The sequence below is a fragment of the Symsagittifera roscoffensis genome, chromosome 6 (assembly GCF_963678635.1).
Source record: "Symsagittifera roscoffensis chromosome 6, txSymRosc1.1, whole genome shotgun sequence".
NCBI classification, from domain to species: Eukaryota; Metazoa; Xenacoelomorpha; order Acoela; family Convolutidae; genus Symsagittifera; species Symsagittifera roscoffensis.
Window position 1 is genome coordinate 37,876,092 of NC_087067.1, and position 19,360 is coordinate 37,895,451.

General features: G+C 36.1%; 2 protein-coding genes across 3 annotated transcripts; both read left to right on the forward strand.

Moving 5' to 3' along the window:
* Nucleotides 1–503: 503 nt before the first annotated feature.
* On the forward strand, nucleotides 504–10,361 carry LOC134847583 (tetratricopeptide repeat protein 1-like). The gene is made up of 3 exons (XM_063864681.1): nucleotides 504–1,036; nucleotides 8,313–8,517; nucleotides 9,985–10,361. The coding sequence occupies exons 1-3, from the start codon at nucleotides 753–755 to the stop codon at nucleotides 10,315–10,317; spliced, it is 822 nt and encodes a 273-aa protein (XP_063720751.1). The 5' UTR covers nucleotides 504–752; the 3' UTR covers nucleotides 10,318–10,361.
* Nucleotides 10,362–15,661: 5,300 nt separating this feature from the next.
* Nucleotides 15,662–17,952, forward strand: LOC134848062 (uncharacterized). 2 transcript variants are annotated; one of them, XM_063865399.1, is made up of 2 exons: nucleotides 15,662–15,843; nucleotides 16,173–17,952. In XM_063865399.1, exon 2 carries the CDS (start codon nucleotides 16,304–16,306, stop codon nucleotides 17,744–17,746), a length of 1,443 nt encoding a protein of 480 aa, XP_063721469.1. In that variant the 5' UTR covers nucleotides 15,662–15,843; nucleotides 16,173–16,303; the 3' UTR covers nucleotides 17,747–17,952. The 2 variants fall into 2 exon arrangements, with proteins under 2 accessions (XP_063721469.1, XP_063721468.1); XM_063865398.1 differs by having other exon boundaries at nucleotides 15,665–15,843; nucleotides 16,213–17,952.
* The last annotated feature ends 1,408 nt before the right edge of the window (nucleotides 17,953–19,360 follow it).

Sequence of the window (19,360 nt, forward strand, 5' to 3'; positions counted from 1 at the left end):
TGTTTCAAATTGTTACATAATAGTTGTTAAATATTTTCAGTAATATTTGTAAGTTTGTGATTGGTTGAATTTTATAAATTTTGAAAAAATGATGTGTATGACACTTTATGATCTTTGATCGTTTTGTACAGATAGTTAAGAATTTCAAAACCTGATGATGCACAAAAATGTGCGAAAACGTTTGTCTGAATTTACAATTTTAACGCATTCTCAAAATAAGTCATTGATCTTTTTCAGACTTAACAGCTCTTTGTTAATAATACTATGATACTTATGACCTGATTATTTGGAAAACCTGAAAAAAATTCTTTTCATTTTTAACACCACCGAATCATCAGTGTTATCTAATGTTTCAAAATGGTCTGACTGTAAAAGTCTTGTAGTTTGGCTTCGTATTGGTCTTTTTTCATGAAACAAACCAACCCCTTTGTCAAATGGCACGGCTAAAAGATTTCGGCTATATCACGATTATAAGTATAAAATTTGGGATATACAATGAAGGGACTCCTGACTATAACCTCTGTTACTATGATTTTTTTTACCTGATTATTTAGAAAACATGAAAAAAATTCTTAATTCTCCTTAGTCATTCTTCTTACTCGTCACAGATTCACAGGTTAACTTCTGATCTGTAGGCCTCCCAGGCCTCTGTCGACCAGCTCTTTCTTTAATTCTTCACATTAACTCTTCTGAATCATTTTTCAGTTTTTTGAATCGTGTTCTCTAGAATCGTTAGATGTCCCTAATAGAACATGAACAACTATGAAAAAAGTTCTCGAAAAACTGAGATGGTAGATTCTTTATTTGAAGATCTAAATAATTCTGGAGAAACAAAACATGTAGAAAACAATTATCCACCGGAACTACCTGCTGATCTAGATGTGTCTGATCCTTTGGCCGCTGAACTTGATCAAACTGGATCTACAGAAGACTCTAAACTAGAAGACAACAAAAATGAATTTATTTTAGCAGAAATTGACGAGATTGCCTTGACGAATGAAGAAGAAAATGTCGAGCCACTGGAACTTGACGAAAGGTTATCCTGTTTTTATTTTTCCACAGCGCATAAACCGAGAAACGAGGGCGGGGTGTTTTCTCAAAGAGAGATGTCCGTCGCAATAATGGTTGCAGGTGCTGCTTGTGTACTCAGCACAGTATATGATAAAAACTATTTTGAGTTTGGCTTAAAGTATGTTTCATCATAGAAGCTTATTGTATCATTTTTTGTTACACTCATTTGATCTATAAATTTTCAAGGAATTTTTGACTGGGCTACGTCATGACTGACAAGTGAAATATTTTTGGCTGTCATGATAATTTTGACCCGATTATATTAAATAATCGAAAAAATCATAGTCAATGTATATGTGGTAAAGGTTTTAGTTCACTTTGCTGCCCTAACAAAACTAGTTTACCTGGTTAGTCCCTGTCTTTTATTGCTTAGGTATTTTGCATGGCAATTAGAACTAACACACCTGGAGGGCGTTCACTTTAAAGTAATGCAGGCCTAAAGAGTCTCTTGACATCGTAGCGGTTGGGTATGGCATTTTTGAGGGATCAAAAAATAAAATAGCTCCACGGTTAGATAAATGTAGACAATTAGGTTGACTTTTTTTAAAATACAGGTGCGCCTTTTCTACACTAAAAATTTCTGCAAGTGAAATTTTTTGACCCATAGTTTTGGTCTCTTTGAAAAAATTTAACCCATTGATGACATTTTCAGGCTAACTGATCTGGATTTTCAGCTATTGGATGTATTTTTCTACTCAGCAACAATTTGGTATAAGAACAGTTCATTTTTTATTGTCAGCCGGGCCATCTAGTCTTGTGCAGTTTATTACGTTTTTTGCCTTCCCAATTCTGGTGCTCCTTTGTTCCTTTTAAGTTCTGTATTTAAGTTTAGTTGGCTGTTTTCCTTTTTTTTAACCTGAGTCTCATTTTTGAAGTGTGAATGAACGTAGTGAAGACACTTAAATATGTAATGTTGATTTTTTAATTTAAGGAAAAAATTTTAAAATGCTCTAATAATTACACAAGGTCATTCATGTTTTAATGGTCGTTTGAATAATGTTTGTAAATATTTGTTGTTCGAGTTCAATACAAATTCATTTTTAAAAGGTAGGCGAATTCCGCTGCCCAACTATGAAAGTGGTGACGCCGAAAGTTTAGTTTAATTTTCAAAATTACCAGCTGAATAAGAATGCTATACTTTGATCCAAATTTTTCAATGTGGGCTATTTTTATCAAAAAAAAAAATCAATCGTAAATGAATTTCCAGATTCAAAAGCTGCAAGGCCGTATAGTTTTTTGCTGAAACTCGAAAGTTGAAAAGCTTTCAAAGCGGTCAAGCAGTTTCCTTGAATTCATGGGCTCTTTTCCAACTGTCTGTTGGCCAAATTTTCAGTATCTGAACTTAGTCCAATTTCAGTATCTATTTACAGCTCAAGTTCTTTTAGACAGTTCGATAGCAAATGTTTGATTCGTTTTACGCGCACTAAATAATGGCTTATATTTTTTTTGCTTGTTTTTGCTGCTTGCCTGCGAAGTGCAGTTTCGCCTGTCTTCTAAAAGAAACTGAAAATTGTTTACGCTTCAAGCGTTCTAGATTAGCAAGCGTTCCAAATTGGAATATAGTCTCATTGAAGCACTCAGTTTCATGAAAATTCAAATATAACTAACGGGTACTAGTTACTACTCGTGCTATATCTAGAACTCAAAGCAATGTAGGTATAAGTATAATTTTGATGTTAATTTTTGCCCTAGCGATAGCAAGGGTATTGCAATCGGGTACTAGGCTTTTTCCCCCTTATATAGCCTTAGGCACAGGACGCATGTCTTCTGGACTCATCTCTAATAGTTCCTTGTTTCTAATAGTGCCAATGGTTGCTTAGCGTTGCATTTTTATTAGCTCCATGCAGTAACGACGGGGTATTTAGTTTTTCTACGTCAAGGTTTGCAAATGAGTTTTTGTATTGAAGGATTCCAAATTTGTTTGGTACATTTTTGGCACTGAGATCGATCGGCTTCAGTTCAGTCGGCTTCTTTTCCTAATGTTTTTTTTCGAATATTTTTCTCAGGTATTATATTTGAAAAAAAAGATAAATTACAAAGAGGCCCTTCCGTTTGGTTACGGTCGTTTCAGAAGCTGGATAGGGCCATACCAGCCTTGTAAAAATGCATATATATCAGCAAACTGTCTCATTGTAACAATGAAGTCATATATCAGCAATAAATGCATCGTCAAAATGTTAATTTATCTCAGCCGTCCTTCCTCTACAATAGCGCTTTTTTGAGTTTTTGGTAAATTGAATTTTGTGCAGCGATCTGCACCCCTTTATAGTATAAAGTTCCTGAAGTGCGCGAAGCTTTTTTTGCGGGTAGCTTTCTTGTCTTTTTTGACTTAGTTTTCTTGGTTGCGGGTAGCTTTCTTGTCTTTTTTGACTTACTTTTCCGGCTAATCGCTGCATCGTTCAAAACCAGCTGACAGAAACTACTCTGCTCTATTAAATGATTTGCTGATATTTGGATTTCTTCAGCGTTGCGTGATAATTGTATGTGAAAATTTTCACGTCGAAGACAGCGCGGCTGAATCGTCAACCCCAGAGTCTGTCTGATTTAATGTCAAGTCGTGCTCATTTTCAGCTGTAGTTGAATTGTTGATAAAGCTTTCGCCTTGCAGTGGCTGAAGTTTCGGCTCAATCTCGACGTCATGGCAAAACTTTTTCATGAGGTTGGCGATTGTGTCTCTTATTTAATTGTCTTATGTGTGTGTAACCTCCATTTGCACGGTAAAGGGCACGATTCAGGTTGAAATCTGCACAACCTGAGATTTCAGTACTATTGATGTTCCCTTATATCAGTCTAGATAGTTTTCATAGTCGGATAGCAGTTTGATGTTAATGACGCCCATTTTAAGGGGCAAGGAAGATATCTCATGGAACTGGGGGTTTAATGTGTCTTTGCCGACTAGGTTACGCATTAGTTGTTGAATGATAATCTTTTCACATGTTTCTAAGTTTTCCATAGTATTATGCGTTGTCCTGGTTAAAAATGAAAGCTGTTCTTGGACACTTTTAGTATAGCAGGCAAAAGTGTTAGTTTTTCAAAATTTTGATGTGCTCATTCTGTTGAAACTCAAAGAAATTTTTTCATTCAGATTTTGTTCCTATAACAGAACTAAGCACTCGGGCGCCAGTCTTTGTAGTGAATCCTGTTTTTCCGAAAAAAAAACTTCGGCTTCACCGAATTTTTAACCCTTGCCTATGGGCTGGAATTTGGATGCTTTAAAATGGTAGCCAAAGAATTCATTTAAGACGGTTCGTAGATTGCTTAATTTACCGACCGGGTTTCCGTCGTCCGCTTACCACTTTTGGGTTACGTTATCTACTGATAAAAGTTTTGTGAGGATTTTTATGGCCAAAACGAACAGTTCAGATGGATTGGAGCGCGAGTTCTTCATCGCTGTTTAAAGAGATGTGCAGGTATTTTCGAAGTTTTTCAATGCCATCTTTCGATTTAGTGAGTTAAAAGCATTTTCGGCATCTTTCAGTAAAATCGCATCGGCGTAGGTTTTGCTATATTAATCTTAATCTCTTAGCGTCTGATCGAATCGCATATTCAATGCCACATTTTCAAGCGTTTATCTGATCAAATATCGATGGATGGAAACGGACTGTTTCATTTGAGACTGTGTAATATAGTTATCATCAATAAGTTCAGATTGTGGGTGCTTCGCAATAAGAATCTGTTCTACTGTTTATCTTTGACGATCTAGTCGAGCGAAAGAATGCTTTTGGATGTGTCCTTAAGTTTTGCTATTGCGCTCGATATTTTTCCGGTATTCATTAGTTTGTTGAACTGTTGTGCTTCAGTTTCAGTTTTTCGTCTACTTCCTTTTATCTTACCTATTTGCAGCGCCTTTCCTCCGTTATATAGGTCATCCAGGTCTCCGTCCTGCCATTGCTTAAATCGCTTTGCTTTTGCTTTGCACAGTAGTAAGTGTAGAAAGATCATTGCTGCGCGCATATCGAAGGTATTTTTGTTGTTTTCTATTAGGCTGTTCATGGAGGGTTTCAATTAAGTTTTAACCAAAAATGTTTTTTGATAAGATCATAAAGACCGGTTTCCAGTGAACCACTTCGGTGTATATTTTTCGTGTGGTTTTATGAGTTCTGGACAGGGTTTTGAACATGGGTCTTGTGTTGTTACAGGTTCTTTAGTGGAGGGATCTCTTGAGTTTTGTAAGAGTGGATCAGTGGAAGGGTGAGGGTAGAGTTGGGCGAGTGTTGTTGTAGCTAGGGTTGGGGGATTGCATTCTTGTGTGTCGTTAGCTCGGTGAAATTGGGAGGTGCAGCGATGACAGCTGAAATTGTCATAGTCATCACTGCTGCCGTCTAGGCCGCTACATTTTACATGCATGCAGCCTGAGCATGTGAAGCACCAAACATCGCCTCGCAAGCTGTTTTTACAAATAAGGCAATGTGTTTGAGTAGCCATTTGAATAAGGACGACGATGTAAAGTTAGCGAGAGATTTTAAAGATTATATTTGCAAGAAAATTAGAAAAGAAATCATTACCGTAGAACGAGAAATAGATGTCAACACGGCAGAACTTTTCAGGGGTTGGATTTATATTGAGATTAGGTGAGACAATAAGTGTATGTTGGTGTACAAATCGAATTATCATAAGACGAGATTAATCAATTTTTTCCTTTGTTCTTTTTCTTGTGGATGCAGCCGGTTATCATTGTATCCAGCAACTATTGTTACCGAATTTAGGTGCTTTAGTTTGTATTGCAAAATTGTTTCAGACAGATCATGAAGCGTTGCGCCGCGGTAGGAGTGAATTGTTGATTTTGCTAGAGCTGTTTTGATATATTTGGTCCTTGAAGTCCCGATAACTAGTTTCCGTGAAAACTCAGGGATGCGTCTTGCCTGGATTTACCGGTATCTACCTGAAAATCTTACAACTCGAGCGAGAAAGGAAGGTCTTTGAGACATGGTGAGTGTTGGGGTGATATATGAATCTTTTCAATTAGGATATAAAAATGATTTTTAGTGAGACACGGACGATCAAAAAAAAATAAAATTAAAGAGTGGTACAATCTGAGGTCGTTTTGAATGTCGTTTCACCAGCTCACTTCTTCTTGCGTCTACTTACGCCAGAAAAACGTTACTCGCCTACGGGTGGGACGGCGAGATTTGGTAAGATAATCAAAGTCAGTGAGGAAAGCCCAGCGCATTTAATATGAAATTACACTAGAGGTAAATTTGATCAGACACACTATTTAATATATTTATTACAACAATAAGGCTTTTTTAAAACACGGGATTTAGTTTTATCGTATTGATAGATTTCTTCAAATGAAATTGTGGAAAATTTTAGCGCTATCTCCTAGACTCTTGAAATAAAGAAAACAAATGTTTTGTAATTTTTTTCTCACTTCAAGTATCAAAATTGGGTGAAACATTTGTTGTTTTTGGTTGTGTGATCGGCTGTACTTATAGCTTTCTCAAAATAGCGAAGTAATTTTTTGAGACTTTTTTGGGCCTGTGGTATTTTTTCTTTTTGTTTATGTTCGGCTTGATAGGTTTTGGACTGTAAAATCGGCTTAAGGGCCTTATTTTAAATATTTTGACAAGCGAAAATCTATTATGCGTGTGAGTGTGTTTTCATGGTGAGGGGAGTTAATAACTTTTTTATTCTTAATTTTTTGCCTTGCTCCAATTTTTCTTTTGTTTTGGCTTAATGGATTTTGGTCTGTATTATATGAAATTTTATGGTTGCATTTCACTAGCCAAGAAAGTTGTAATTGTTTGTGTTTTGAGGAATGAGTGTGACTGAATGATAACTCATTTTTATCGATCCAGTTTTCTCGACTTTTTCGGTTTTTTATGGCTTTCGTGTTTTGTATCGCACGTCGTGTTTTCGTGTTTTGTATCGCTTTCGTGTTTTGTATCGCACGTCATGTTTTGTATCGCTTTCGTGTTTTGTATCGCTCAGGTTCGCCTCTGTGTCTACCGATAGTTTTTCGGTTCATAGTTGTCCAAGTCAGGTCTGTCGGTTTAGTTTCAAAATTATGTAATGTATTTTACATATGCTACTTATATAGCTATCGTAGATCCTATGTGGGAGTTAAATGAAATTTTTTATTCGCTTTTTTGACGAAAATCTTGACGAGTTTCGGTTTCAATTATGTCGGCTTATTTATCGAGTTTTTTTCCTTGAAATGTCCTGTAGTACTTTGGAGATCAATAAGTATCTAGCACCAATTTTTTACATGCCCAAATGGACCCCACTAGGACCTTTTTAAAAACAAAATAATTCAAACACGAAAAAAACCTTTCTTTCGTGTTTCTACTTCCTTCTTCAATTGTAACATAGTTCGAAGTTCTGTTGGCTAATTTTTTAGTGCCATGGTGCACTCATTCTTTAACTGTTGTGGTTGGAACAAAAAATGTTGTTGGACAACCTATCCTGTTTAAAACTACAATTAAAGACTAACAAAAAAATTGAAGCAAGTTTAATTGATACTAGCCATAGAGACAGGTATGCCTCTGTGTACAAAATATTTAAACACAGAGGCGACGCTGAGCTTTGTACCATTTGCGATAAGTTGTGCAAAGCTCAGCGTCGCCTCTGTGTTTAAATATTTTTCCTAAGATTTGCTGCATGTTATCTACGTTTTTCAGTAATGAATGTTCTAGATTAATTAGGCTTAATTTGAATTTCACACCTGTCTCTTTGGCTAGTACCATTTAAACGTGTTTCAATTTTTTGTTTGTCTTTAATTGCAGTTTTAAACAGGATAGGTTGTCCAACTAATTTTTAAATTTTTTTGTTCCAACCATTTGCAAAATGTGGAAACAACTTTGCATCCGGGTGTGTTTTAATTTTTTTGTTTCTTTTTGTTTTCCACGCAAAATCAGGTACCAAAAGTAATCATCGGAATGGGTCGATTGATATATCATATTAAAGCACTTTCAGTCGTGTTTCGAATGACATATTAAAATTTAAAAAATTTTTTCTCAGTGTCGAGAAAAACTAGTTTGAAATTTTTTGAGTTTTGGTCTAATTTCAAATTAATAAGGTGAGCTTGCAGGCTTACAATAGCTTATTTATGCTGAATTTAAGACCTGAAAAACCTAGTACTAATTATACCTAGTACTAATCCGTACTAATTAAAACTGCCCTCTGGAATCAATTATAGCAGTTTTTCTCGGTTGTCCATAACAGGAACTGCACTCTAGAACAGATTCTACTCAGAATTGTACGGTAAAGTATCTATGATATCAAACTGAAATGTATTTCAGAGCGATTAAGGCATTAGAAATAAAAGAAAGAGCCAATCGATTGTATTCCTCTGGCGAAGTGAAGGAAGCGTTGGATCTCTACACAGAAGCACTCACTGTTTGTCCAGTGTCACGCAGGAAGGAGAGGTCGGCTCTGTATGGAAACAGATCGGCATGTTGCGTGCAGCTAGAACAACCCAAAATAGCTATAAGAGAATGCTCTAAAGTAAGTATCCGCTTCCAAAGTTGAGGCAAAATTGGCCACAAGCAATGAAATTTTGAGGCAACATTAGTAGGGCCAAACTGAAACCTAACATAGATTTTCATAGAATCCAGGACCCTAAAAGCCAGCGTATGTCTGCACTGTTACGGAATATCATATTAATTACACTTACGAAAGTAAGTGACTTGTAATCGAAACTAGACTTCTTTACCCTGAACAATTATTCTTAAATACTATTGAATCTTAATAACTTCCAGGTTCCTTCCCCTTGGCCTGGAGGTAACGCGGTCGCCTGTGCACTCTGATCTCTGGAATTTGAGTCCCGACAGTACCTTGAGTTTTTCAGTATGTATGAAATTGAAAAAGTTTTTTGGTTAAAATCGAATTGTCGGACTTTCGCTTGTCTGCTCAAGTTTTACCGGCTTAGGTGCCTTATCACAGATTTTTCTTGTGCTGTAATAAAGTTTCATTGTAGTTGCAAGTGTTGTTCATTGTAGTTTCATGGGGACTTAAAACTTTTGAAAGGGACTTGAAAGTTTTTTCGGCTCAACTGGTGTCTGCTCAAAAATAGTCGGCTTTATTTCCGCTACGTACGTTTTGTTCTATGTAAAATTCAATGTAAAATTCAATTATCTTGATTGGTATGTTAACCTAAATGATCTTTTATCGAGACATACGAAATTTTTGACCAACATAGTTTTTTTCAGCTTCCTTGTTTTTCGACTTCAATTGTTTTTTTTTTTACTTGCGAGAGCAAGTGTCTTGTAATCTAGAACTAGACTTTTTCCCCGTTAACAATTTTTCTTGCAAAACTTGAAGTATTGATAATGCTCTATTATCCAACCGTAGCAACTTCCATCTGCCTTCTTAGTTTTGTAATGCGCTTACTTTTGTATTCAATGGTCTGGGGTTCGACTTCCGAAATTGAAGTTTTTTTCCTGGAAAAATGCAATTGTCGTACTATAATTTGACGACCTATGTTTTGTCGGCTTCGTTGCCACATCACGGATATTTTTTGCACTGCAAGCAGTTTTTATTATAGACGCAAGTGTCGTTGAAGAACTCAAATGACACTTGCGTCAGTTTTTTGTCGGCTCAAATGACAACAATTTTCTTTGGCATTTTTGGTTTTCGAATCAATGAGCGTCTTACCACGTGTTGTCGGCTTAGTGAACATGGTTAAATACTAAAATTTGTATAATGCTAGTAGTTCTAGTTTTTTCTGAAATTGAATTTTTTCAAAAGTTATATTGATTTTCGTAAGTTTTTTACTTAATTTTTTCTATCGCATTTTCCATTTGGTAGCTTGCGATGCTTCTTTTTCATTGTATCGGAAATGAAGCGAAGCTCCGCTTCGTCTTTGTGTTCACATTATGTTGTATCACAAGTGGTTCCGAAACAAAAATCAGTTCCGAAGCGAAAGTCGACATTTGATAAGCGACTAAATTTAGTTGAAGAATTTTTGTTTAGGCATTGGAATTTGATCCTCGGTACATGAAAGTATTGAAAAGACGTGCAAAGTGTCACGAGAAAACAGAACAACTGGAACAAGCGCTGGAAGACTATAAGAAGATTCTAGAATTGGATCCTTCAGACACCCTTGCTAGGGAAAGAGTATTCAATCTGCCTCGCGAAATCAATGAAAGAAACGAGAAATTGAAAGCGGAAATGCTGGGAAAATTGAAGGATTTGGGAAACATGTTTTTGAAACCTTTCGGACTATCTACTGATAATTTTAAGATGAATCAGGATCCAAATACTGGTGGTTACAATGTACAGTTTTCTCAAAACTCATCAGAATAATTTTATTTTACTGATCAAATGTATAATTAATTTAGCTTGGTCGAATAAAAGTTTTTTCTTTTGAAGCTGACTGGCAAACAAAAAATACAAGTTTTGATTGAGATGTTTTTCAAAAAATATCTTCAAAATTATTTTTTTTAGATGAATTAGTGTTTGGTATAAGTCTGTGATTTTTTACCGGGCATTAGCGAACTGGGCTCTTTTGCTTTTCCTTCAACTGCAAATTTTATAAAGAAAAAATTATGTGTTAAAAAAATTATGCGATAAGCAAGGGTATTGTAATCGGGTACGACTTTTTTCCCGTAAATAACTGGTCATAGAATGGGTCAAATGGTAATCAGCATGGTTAATTAATCACCATGGTTATCTACATGCATGGTTAATTATTAGCATGGCTACTGTATTGGCCTGGTGTTTACGTTAACAGTTGCTTTATTATTTTATCAGATTCGAGATTTATTGGTAGATTTTCGGCACACGTCGTTCGGCTTTAATTCTGTCGGCTGTTTTTTCTAATGTTTTAGTTATGTTTCCAAAACTCATCAGAATAATTTTATTTTACTGATCAAATGTATAGTTAATTTATCTTGGTAGAATAATTGTTTTTCAAAAAATATCTTCAAAATTTTTTTTAGATGAATTAGTGTTTTGTATAGGTCTGTAATTTTTCCGGGCGTTAGCGAAGTGGGCTCTTTTGCTTTTCCCCCAACTGCAAATTTTATAAAGAAAAAATTATGTGTTACCCTTGCGATAAGCAAGGGTATTGCAATGGGGTACGACTTTTTTCCCGTAAATAACTGGTCGCTATTAGTTATGTTGGTTTTATGGCGATTGATCTCTAACCGCACATTTTTCTGAAGCTTTTCGTGGTACAAAAAGAATTAAACAAAGAAATTTGTCAAATTCTTGTTGAAAATTTTTTTAAATGTTTTTAAAATCAATTTTCGGCTTTTTAGTTCGTTTATTATTACGCTTGCGATTTGCAAGCGTTATTAAATCGGACTGTAGACTTTTTTCTAGTTAACAAATAGTTTAACGAAATCAGTTGAATCACTTGACATGTTAATTTCTCTTCTTTGATGTGCTCTTTTTATCTGACATGCTCATTTAAAGGAAAATTCAAATTTAACTACTGGATGGGTACTAGTTACTGTAGGGTAGTTTCAGGGGGGAACTTGAACTTTTTAAAAGTTTTTCTATAAGTTAATTTTAAATGTTACATTTTTTTTTCGGCTCAACTGGTGTCTGCTCAAAGATTGTCGGCCTTGTTTTCACTTCGTGCAGTTTGTCCAGTTGCTAATTTGAATTTCAAATGTCTTGCTGGGCATGTTTTTCTAGAATTCCTTTTTGATAAAAACAGATGTTATGAAAGTGTATTGCTTTTTAATTTTATTTTAGAGGCGCTTTGGAAAATCTTATTTTCTCAAAAACCCTTCTACCGATTTTCAAAAAAGTATCCATAGAAAAACCGCCTACATTTTTCTGCGCCTGCACACTCACCTGGTCTCTTTCTCCTTTTGTCTATAGCCTTCGAAAAGGTCTGTGGGGGAAATATTTGACAGATATTTTTCAATATTTTTTCGTTCTCTGAAAAACCAGCCTAGCAAATCTTATTTTTTAGTTTCAGTAATAAGAAAGGATTTGAAAAACTCACCGATATAAGCGGTTATGTCCAGTTTTTTTACATATAGAATATTGCCCTCGGAATTGTCAAGTTTTTGATTTTTTGACTGTTGTTTGATTTTTAAAAACTTGTCTCAAAAACTAGCATCCCAAACCTGAGGTTGTGTATTCAATGGAATAAACGGGCGATGGGAAGTTTCCCTGAATTAGTGGGGCCACTCACAATTTTTTTCACACAAAAAGTTTTCGCCCTCGGAGAAGTCAATTCTATAAGTTTTTGAGCGTGTTTTTTTAAATTTTATAAATTTAATCAAAACATACCGTCTCATGTCTGAGATTTTGGGTTCAATCCAAAGAACGGGTTATGGTACGCTCCCTTGCTTACGCGAATGCCCCCAAGTTTTTTATACACCTAAAGTTATGGTCCTCGGAATAGTCAAGTTTTTTTTTACCGTTTTTTGAATCTTTTGTTAATTTTTCTCAAGAACTAACCTCCCAAACCTGAGGTTGTGGGTTCAGTGAAGATAACGGGTAGTAGCAAGCTGCCCTGCAGTAGCAAGCTGCCCACTCACAATGGTATCAACTTCGGAAAAGTCTATTTTTTGAGTTTTTGAGCATTTTTTTAAAATAAATTTAAACAAAAAATACCCTCTCATATCTGAAATTACGGGCTCAATCCAAAAAATAGATTGTGGGAAGATCCTTTGCTTACCCGGTTAAGCCCGATTTTTCTTGACACAAAAGATATGGCCCTCCGAAAAGTCAAAATTTTGATTTTTGACTGTTTCGAGAATTACCCTCCCAAATATGAGTTCTTTGTTTTCTATCGAAATTACAGCTTAAGCGAATCTCTTCTTTATAAGCGGCGAATCTCAAATTTTGTTACACAAAAAGCTATGATTCTCGGAAAGTCAATTTTTTTGTTGACAGTTTTTGGTATTATCTTGTTGATATGTGTCCTGCCAAATCTGATATCATAGGTTTAATCGACCCTTTAAGTTGTTGGAAACTTACCTTCATAATTTGCTGTGCCTAGTTTCTTTTGCAAAAAAAGTTATGGCCTTTAAACAAAGGAAAGTTTTGAAAATTTAACCGCTTCCGGAGGTTTTTTTACTCAACTCGAAAATTACCGTGCGAACTCTCAGGGTAGCGTTCAATCGAGAACCCCGTTTTCGTAAATCTTCTCTATTTTACCGGCCACGACCGTTGAATTTTGACCGTTTGTTAGAATTGTTTTGATTTTTCTCAAAAACTACCCTATCAAATTTCAGATGAAAATTTCAATCAAAAGAAGCGGTCGCGCAAATTTTTCCTGCAAAACCGACTAATCCTTAATTTTTGTAAAAGATAGGCTAGGTATTTGGAAAAATTCCAAAATCTCATAAATTTTCGCTCTCAGTTATTTTAGTTGAGAAACAAGTAAGGTTTTGTGCTATTTAATTATTGAAATTACGCATTTCATCCTGCATCAGTAAAACAAATTCAAAAAATATCAAATATTTACCTCCAGCTTTAGCTGAGCCCTAGGTGTCCTTCATCGAGACAAACGAAAGTTTTCGCTCATCTAGTTTTTTCATCATTTTGCATTTTTTTCGGCTCGTGCTTTTTTATGATTGTGTTGTATCGCAAGTGGTGCGAAGCTCCGCTTCGCATCTTTTTCTGATTATCTAGACGAAAAAAATGTTTGAAACTTAGTTTTCTATTGGACAGGAAGTGAAAAGAGTTGATATCGATTAGATTTTCATCAGAGTTTTAAGGGTGCGGTTTTTTCAATTCGACCTAAAATGTTAGACCCAAAAAACGGGTCGTTTAGCTCCTTTTAGCCGATCAAAGCTTCACGAAAACTACCGGGTCAGTTTTTGAGCAATTTAAGCGTGTCTTTTCATTTTCTTCTAGGAAAGTTAATGATTGGTATAGTTTCCTAAATTTCTTAAAAGTAAATTTTTTTATGATAGCCAAAGAATGTCGTTTTAACTAATTGAAATACCAATTTGTTAGCTCTAAAAACTTTTTTTGAATGTTTTGCGCTGTATTTTGGAGATAATGCTTAAACATAGTTTCGCTATTTTTTGGAGATAAAGCTTAAACGTCGTCAAACATTGGGATACAAAAGATGCTCATTTTGAAATCATTTGCTCTCTTTTATTATGCAGCTTTATTCTTGATTGACCAAAAGCAGCCAAAAACGAACCGTTTTTGGGGCGACTGTTTGGGTACGAATTTTGATTAACAAGTTGCACCATACTTTTTACCTTAAAATTTTAAGCTATTGTTGTTCTTATTTCCTGGGAATGTCAAATCAATTTGAGGAAAACTTGTTTAAATTTTGTTTTTTTTTGTGTCCGGATAATTCAATTCAGCACTGAAATCGAAAAAAATCAAATGATTATCAGTGCCAATGTTTTTTCATCGCTCTTATTTACTGAATCTTTCAAAATCAAAAACCTAAGCAGGCTTGCACAGTATGATTTTTTTAAAGATAGTTTGAGAAGTTTTGATAGTTGGGCTATTAGGCAGAAATTAGTTGAGCGCATGAAAAAAATTGGGTCAAAAAGCCAAAAAAGGCTATTTTTTCCAAAAAAATGTCATTGCCTGGCATTTATTTTCATCAGTGCGAGTATCAGTGCCGCCAGTGCCTGCGATTTCGCAGACGCTGTGGCCACCCTGGCAATGTTCCGGCCATATTCTTAATGACCTACTATAAAAGGTTTCTTCTTTTTTAAATTAGTTTTGTTTTTTGTACGTGTGATGAGAAGATTTGAGTCATATTCGTTTGTCATACTAATTTAGTCATGCTGGACAACATTTTTTCGAAAACTGACTAAAACAATAATTAAAATGAAAAAAACAAACAAAAAAAAAGAATTTTTATTCACAAGAAGATGCTAAAGAAACTTCTAAAACTAATTTCACTTAGGGTAGCGGTGGTGAAGTGGTTACGTCTCCGCCTCTCAATCGGAAGGTCGGATGTTCGAGGCCCACTATGATCCGTGCTCGTTGCTTGAGGGTGAAGCAACATTACCCAGCCCAGAAAAATAACCAAAAAAATAGCATGTAGTTCTTAAACAGGGGCACAACAGCGGTTCGCCGTGATGAGCTGAACAGCTCTTGGGTCTTAATTCGTTAAATAAACGTGTAACGGCTCATTCTAATATAAGCTTGCTTGCTCGCTTTTTCGCTCAAAATTAGACCTTAAATCAGAAGTTTAAACCGGAGCGGTTTTTCTCGACACTGAGAAAAATCTTAATGTCGTTTGGATCTTGGCTGAAAGGACTTTAATATGGTTTATCGCTCGCTCCACCCATTCCGATAATTATTTGTGGAATATTTTTGCTGACAAAAATTAAAAGGTACATCTGAAGACGAAGTTCTTCCCCATTTAAACGTGCAGAACCGAAAGAAATAAATTGCTGCTACTGAAAAAGTTTTCATGGGAATAGTTGGGAGTCAGTATAAATATAGTATGCTGTGTTTTCACAGCCACCAGGTACAGATTGTTATATTTGGATTGTTTTAATTTTATAGTTTCAGCCTTGCTGTAGCTAGTCACCAAAAATAGCAGTGTTTCTGCTGTTTTTCAAAAACATCTATTATATTATGACAATGAATCTGAATTACGTAATTTGCTACAACGGTGTTTCTCCACTTATTTCCTGTAAGTAATGACGGTTGTTCTATTTTGAACCATGAAGTAAGATAAAATGAGAATTATTTGCAAATCAAATGCGGTTCTGATTTGTTTTATACAATTGCCAAGCAGAATTGTGTGTACCATAAAACGTTGTAAACGCTCGGCATTCAATTGGAACCATTTTTCAACAAAAATTATTCAGTTTGAATAAAATTCAGTCTTTGACAAGTTGAAAATAATTTTCACAAGTGTGCACTACAAATCAGCGGCATGTAAGTAAAAGAACATATGTGGTTTTAACATTTTAACTTTTTTGGGCATGCATTTTCTGAACGCTTTAGCGATGAAACGAAAATTCTGCAAAATTATCTTTTTTCAGCTAATTTTTCTTAACCATTTTACGTAGTTTTTGCTAAATCAAGAAACTTAAGTACAGGTTTTTTTGTCACAAAATTATTCGATCTCTTTATACGTAGTATTACTCTACATTGTTTATACAAAGGCAAATAACGAATATGTCGGGCGTTACCCTCAACTATTGACATACGTTTTCAAATTCACCATAAAATTCCTCAAATATAGGCGTTGATTTAACTTTTAGTTGAACTCATGTAAATACCTTTCGTTTTGACCACAAACAGCAGCCTGATCTAAACAACTGAAAAACAATCTCATCAATCAGCGAAACAGATTTGAAATCGATTAGATTGAACTCAGGAATAGCAAATCAAAATGACCACTTTTGAAACCATGTTCGGCGAAACTCTCGTCAAAAACGACAAATCCGAATTCAAAACATCCGAATTGTCGACGAAAAAAGGCGGAGTTGTCGGCGTATATTTCTCGGCTCATTGGTGCCCGCCTTGTCGTGGATTCACACCCGAATTCGCCGAAATTTACAATAAGATAAAAGCCGAAGACAAGGACTTCGAAGTCGTTTTTGTGTCGTCTGATCGAGATGAAACTGCGTTCGCCGAGTACCACGCTGAAATGCCTTGGCTTGCATTGCCTTACGACAAAAGAGACAAAAAAGAAGAGCTCTCAGAAAAGTTTGGAGTTGAAGGAATTCCAACTCTGGCACTGCTGGACGCTGAAACGGGGGAAACTATAACAAGCGATGGGCGAACCTATATTTCAGAGTTCGGCGCGCCTGGATTTCCTTTTTCAGAAGAGCATATTACAAATCTGAAAAAGGAAGTAGCAGAAAAGAAGGAAAAACAACTGTTGGAAATAGCTGAAGACATAAAGTCGTTCACAAAATTGGCCGAAATCAAAGACGGTTCAGAAGTTGGAGATCTGACAGCCAGTGAAGCGTTGGCATTTGGCTTCTTCAAAGGTGAAGGGTGCCGCGGAAGCGAAGCTGTGATCCCATCTCTCGTAGAGGCTCAAACGAAACTGGGATCCTCAAAACTGGCAATTGTTGTAGTCTCAGTGCAAGGAGAATCCGGACCCGATTTTTCAGAAAGTCAAGCTGAAAAACTTAAATCAGTGCCTGTCATACCCAAAGGAGAAAAGGCTGACGGTGTCGTGAAAAAATTCGAACCGGTTCTCGGGAAAATCGAGGCACCGCATGTTGTGATAATCGACGTTAGGGATCCCAGCTCTGTCAAATTGCTTGCCGAAGACGCAGCAAGGGACGTCTACATGATGGGCACAGACGCATACCCTTGGTCGGAAGCTGCTATTGAAGCCGCAGATGAGGCAAAAGAACGAAAGAAGCTAGAACTGAAAGCTAAACTGAAGAACTTTGAAGTTTTCGAACCTTCAGATACGTGTCATATTGTGGACAAGGCGAAAAATCCGGTTGCGCTAGACCATTTGACATCAAAGGACATTGTTGGAATCTACTTCAGCGCGCACTGGTGCGGCCCTTGCCGTGGCTTCACTCCAAAATTGGTTGAGTTTTACAAGAAATGTCAAGACGAGGGGAAGAAGTTTGAGGTAATTTTTGCCAGCTCCGATCGAAATCAAGAGGAGTTTGACTCGTATTATGAAGAAATGCCATGGTGCACTTTGGACTTCAAAGACAGAGAGTTGAAAGGGATCTTGTCGGAGATATTTGACGTTTCGGGTATTCCCACTCTAGTTCTTCTGAAGGGTAATGGAGAAGTGATCACGACAGATGGAACAGCGAAAATAGGGAGTGAATGCGATCTGTTTGCAGATGCGGCTTAAACAAGTTATATAGCAAATTAAGCGACTAACTAAGCTAATGTATAACTAAATTGATAATTGTGAATAACTTTGTATCTTCAACATTTTAATGAATGGTTATCTAATGGTTTATATACGCTATACCTAAAGTTAGTTATATCTGTCATACTGTTTGGTGCATTTATTTTTAAAATAAATTATTTAATAATAAATAATTCGGAAACCAAGTTTTTCTGTTCAATTGATCTCTGGGGATTAAGGAAAAGTCGCTAGACAATAACAATCTGCGTAGAATCTGCGTTGGCAATAACAATCTGCGTAGACTCTAAAACGGCTAATTTTTTGATAAATGGGTTTTCAGGGTAGATTCTCTTGGTTTTACTTGCGAGAACAAGTGACTTGTTATCGGTAACTAGACTGTTAATTCCACCTGAAAAGTTTTTGCGATAGCTCCTTGGTTCGATTCGGCTTTTGCTTTATCGGTTTGGTTGCATCGTTTTGGCTTCGGTTCAACTGGCGTCTACCCAGCGCTCAGTAAGAAGCGCTCATTTGGTGGCACTTTTGCTATAATCACGATCTGTAGCATTGGAATTTTCATCGCATCTGTTCTCTGCTTATTTGTGGCTAGTGGTTGTGAATTGATAAGCGTCGTTGACTGAGTGGTTAGTTCATGAGACTCTAAATCTGTAGGTCGCAGAATGAATCTGACTCGTAGCGACTTTTGTTCACTAATTCGAGGCTTATTTATATTTTTTTATTTCACTTTATAGAGCTGCTGTTTTGTCGTGTTCTCTCTAATGTTTGCGAAGCCCAGATTCGTCCCTGTGTGTAACGGAGGCAATTGTTTTCGCTGGAATTTTCCCCTTAATTTTAAGATCATTCCAACAAACTCGTGGAACTTTTGTAGACGTAGTTTGTAGATGTAGTTTTTTCGATCTTTAAGAAAATGATCGATTTGTTGATTCCTTTTAATTTTCTGTCTGCTAATTTACAATAATAGCTTTGTGTTGTATCGCAAGTGTTGCGAAGCTCCGCTTGCCTCTGTGTGTAAAATCTGGGTACCTCCTATCGACGAAATTCATCGAGCTGTTGGGATTTTTTGAGTCTTACGTCCAAAATGTTACGAGATCAGTACTTTTTACAACCCAACGCGCATAAAATGACATTTGCTGCGTATCTTTTCAACGTTGGTAGATTAATACCATGAGTTGTATCCGCTTTATTCATGACTCTTGTTAGTCGATGGGTAAGCGTGCGTGGCTAAGTGGTTTGTGCGTAAGACTCAAAATCTCTATATTGCAGAAGGTCGCAGATCGAATCCTAGACCTGGATGAATTTCTACTAATTCGAAGCTTATTTCTAATTTTTATTGCTCTTCCTACAGCTGTTTTTTGTTGTGTTTTCGCTAGTGTTTGCGAAGCGAAGCTTTGTCTCTGTGTTAAAAATTGGCTGGGCTGAAAATTGCTCCATTCAATGGCTCCGCCTCTGTGTAAACTCTCAACATTTTTCCCTCAAATTGAATATCATTCCAACAAACTCGCTGAACTTCTTTAGATGTAATTTTGTAGATGTTGTTTTTTCGATCTTGAAAAAATGATCAATTTGTTGATTCCGTTTCATGTTGTCTGCTAATTT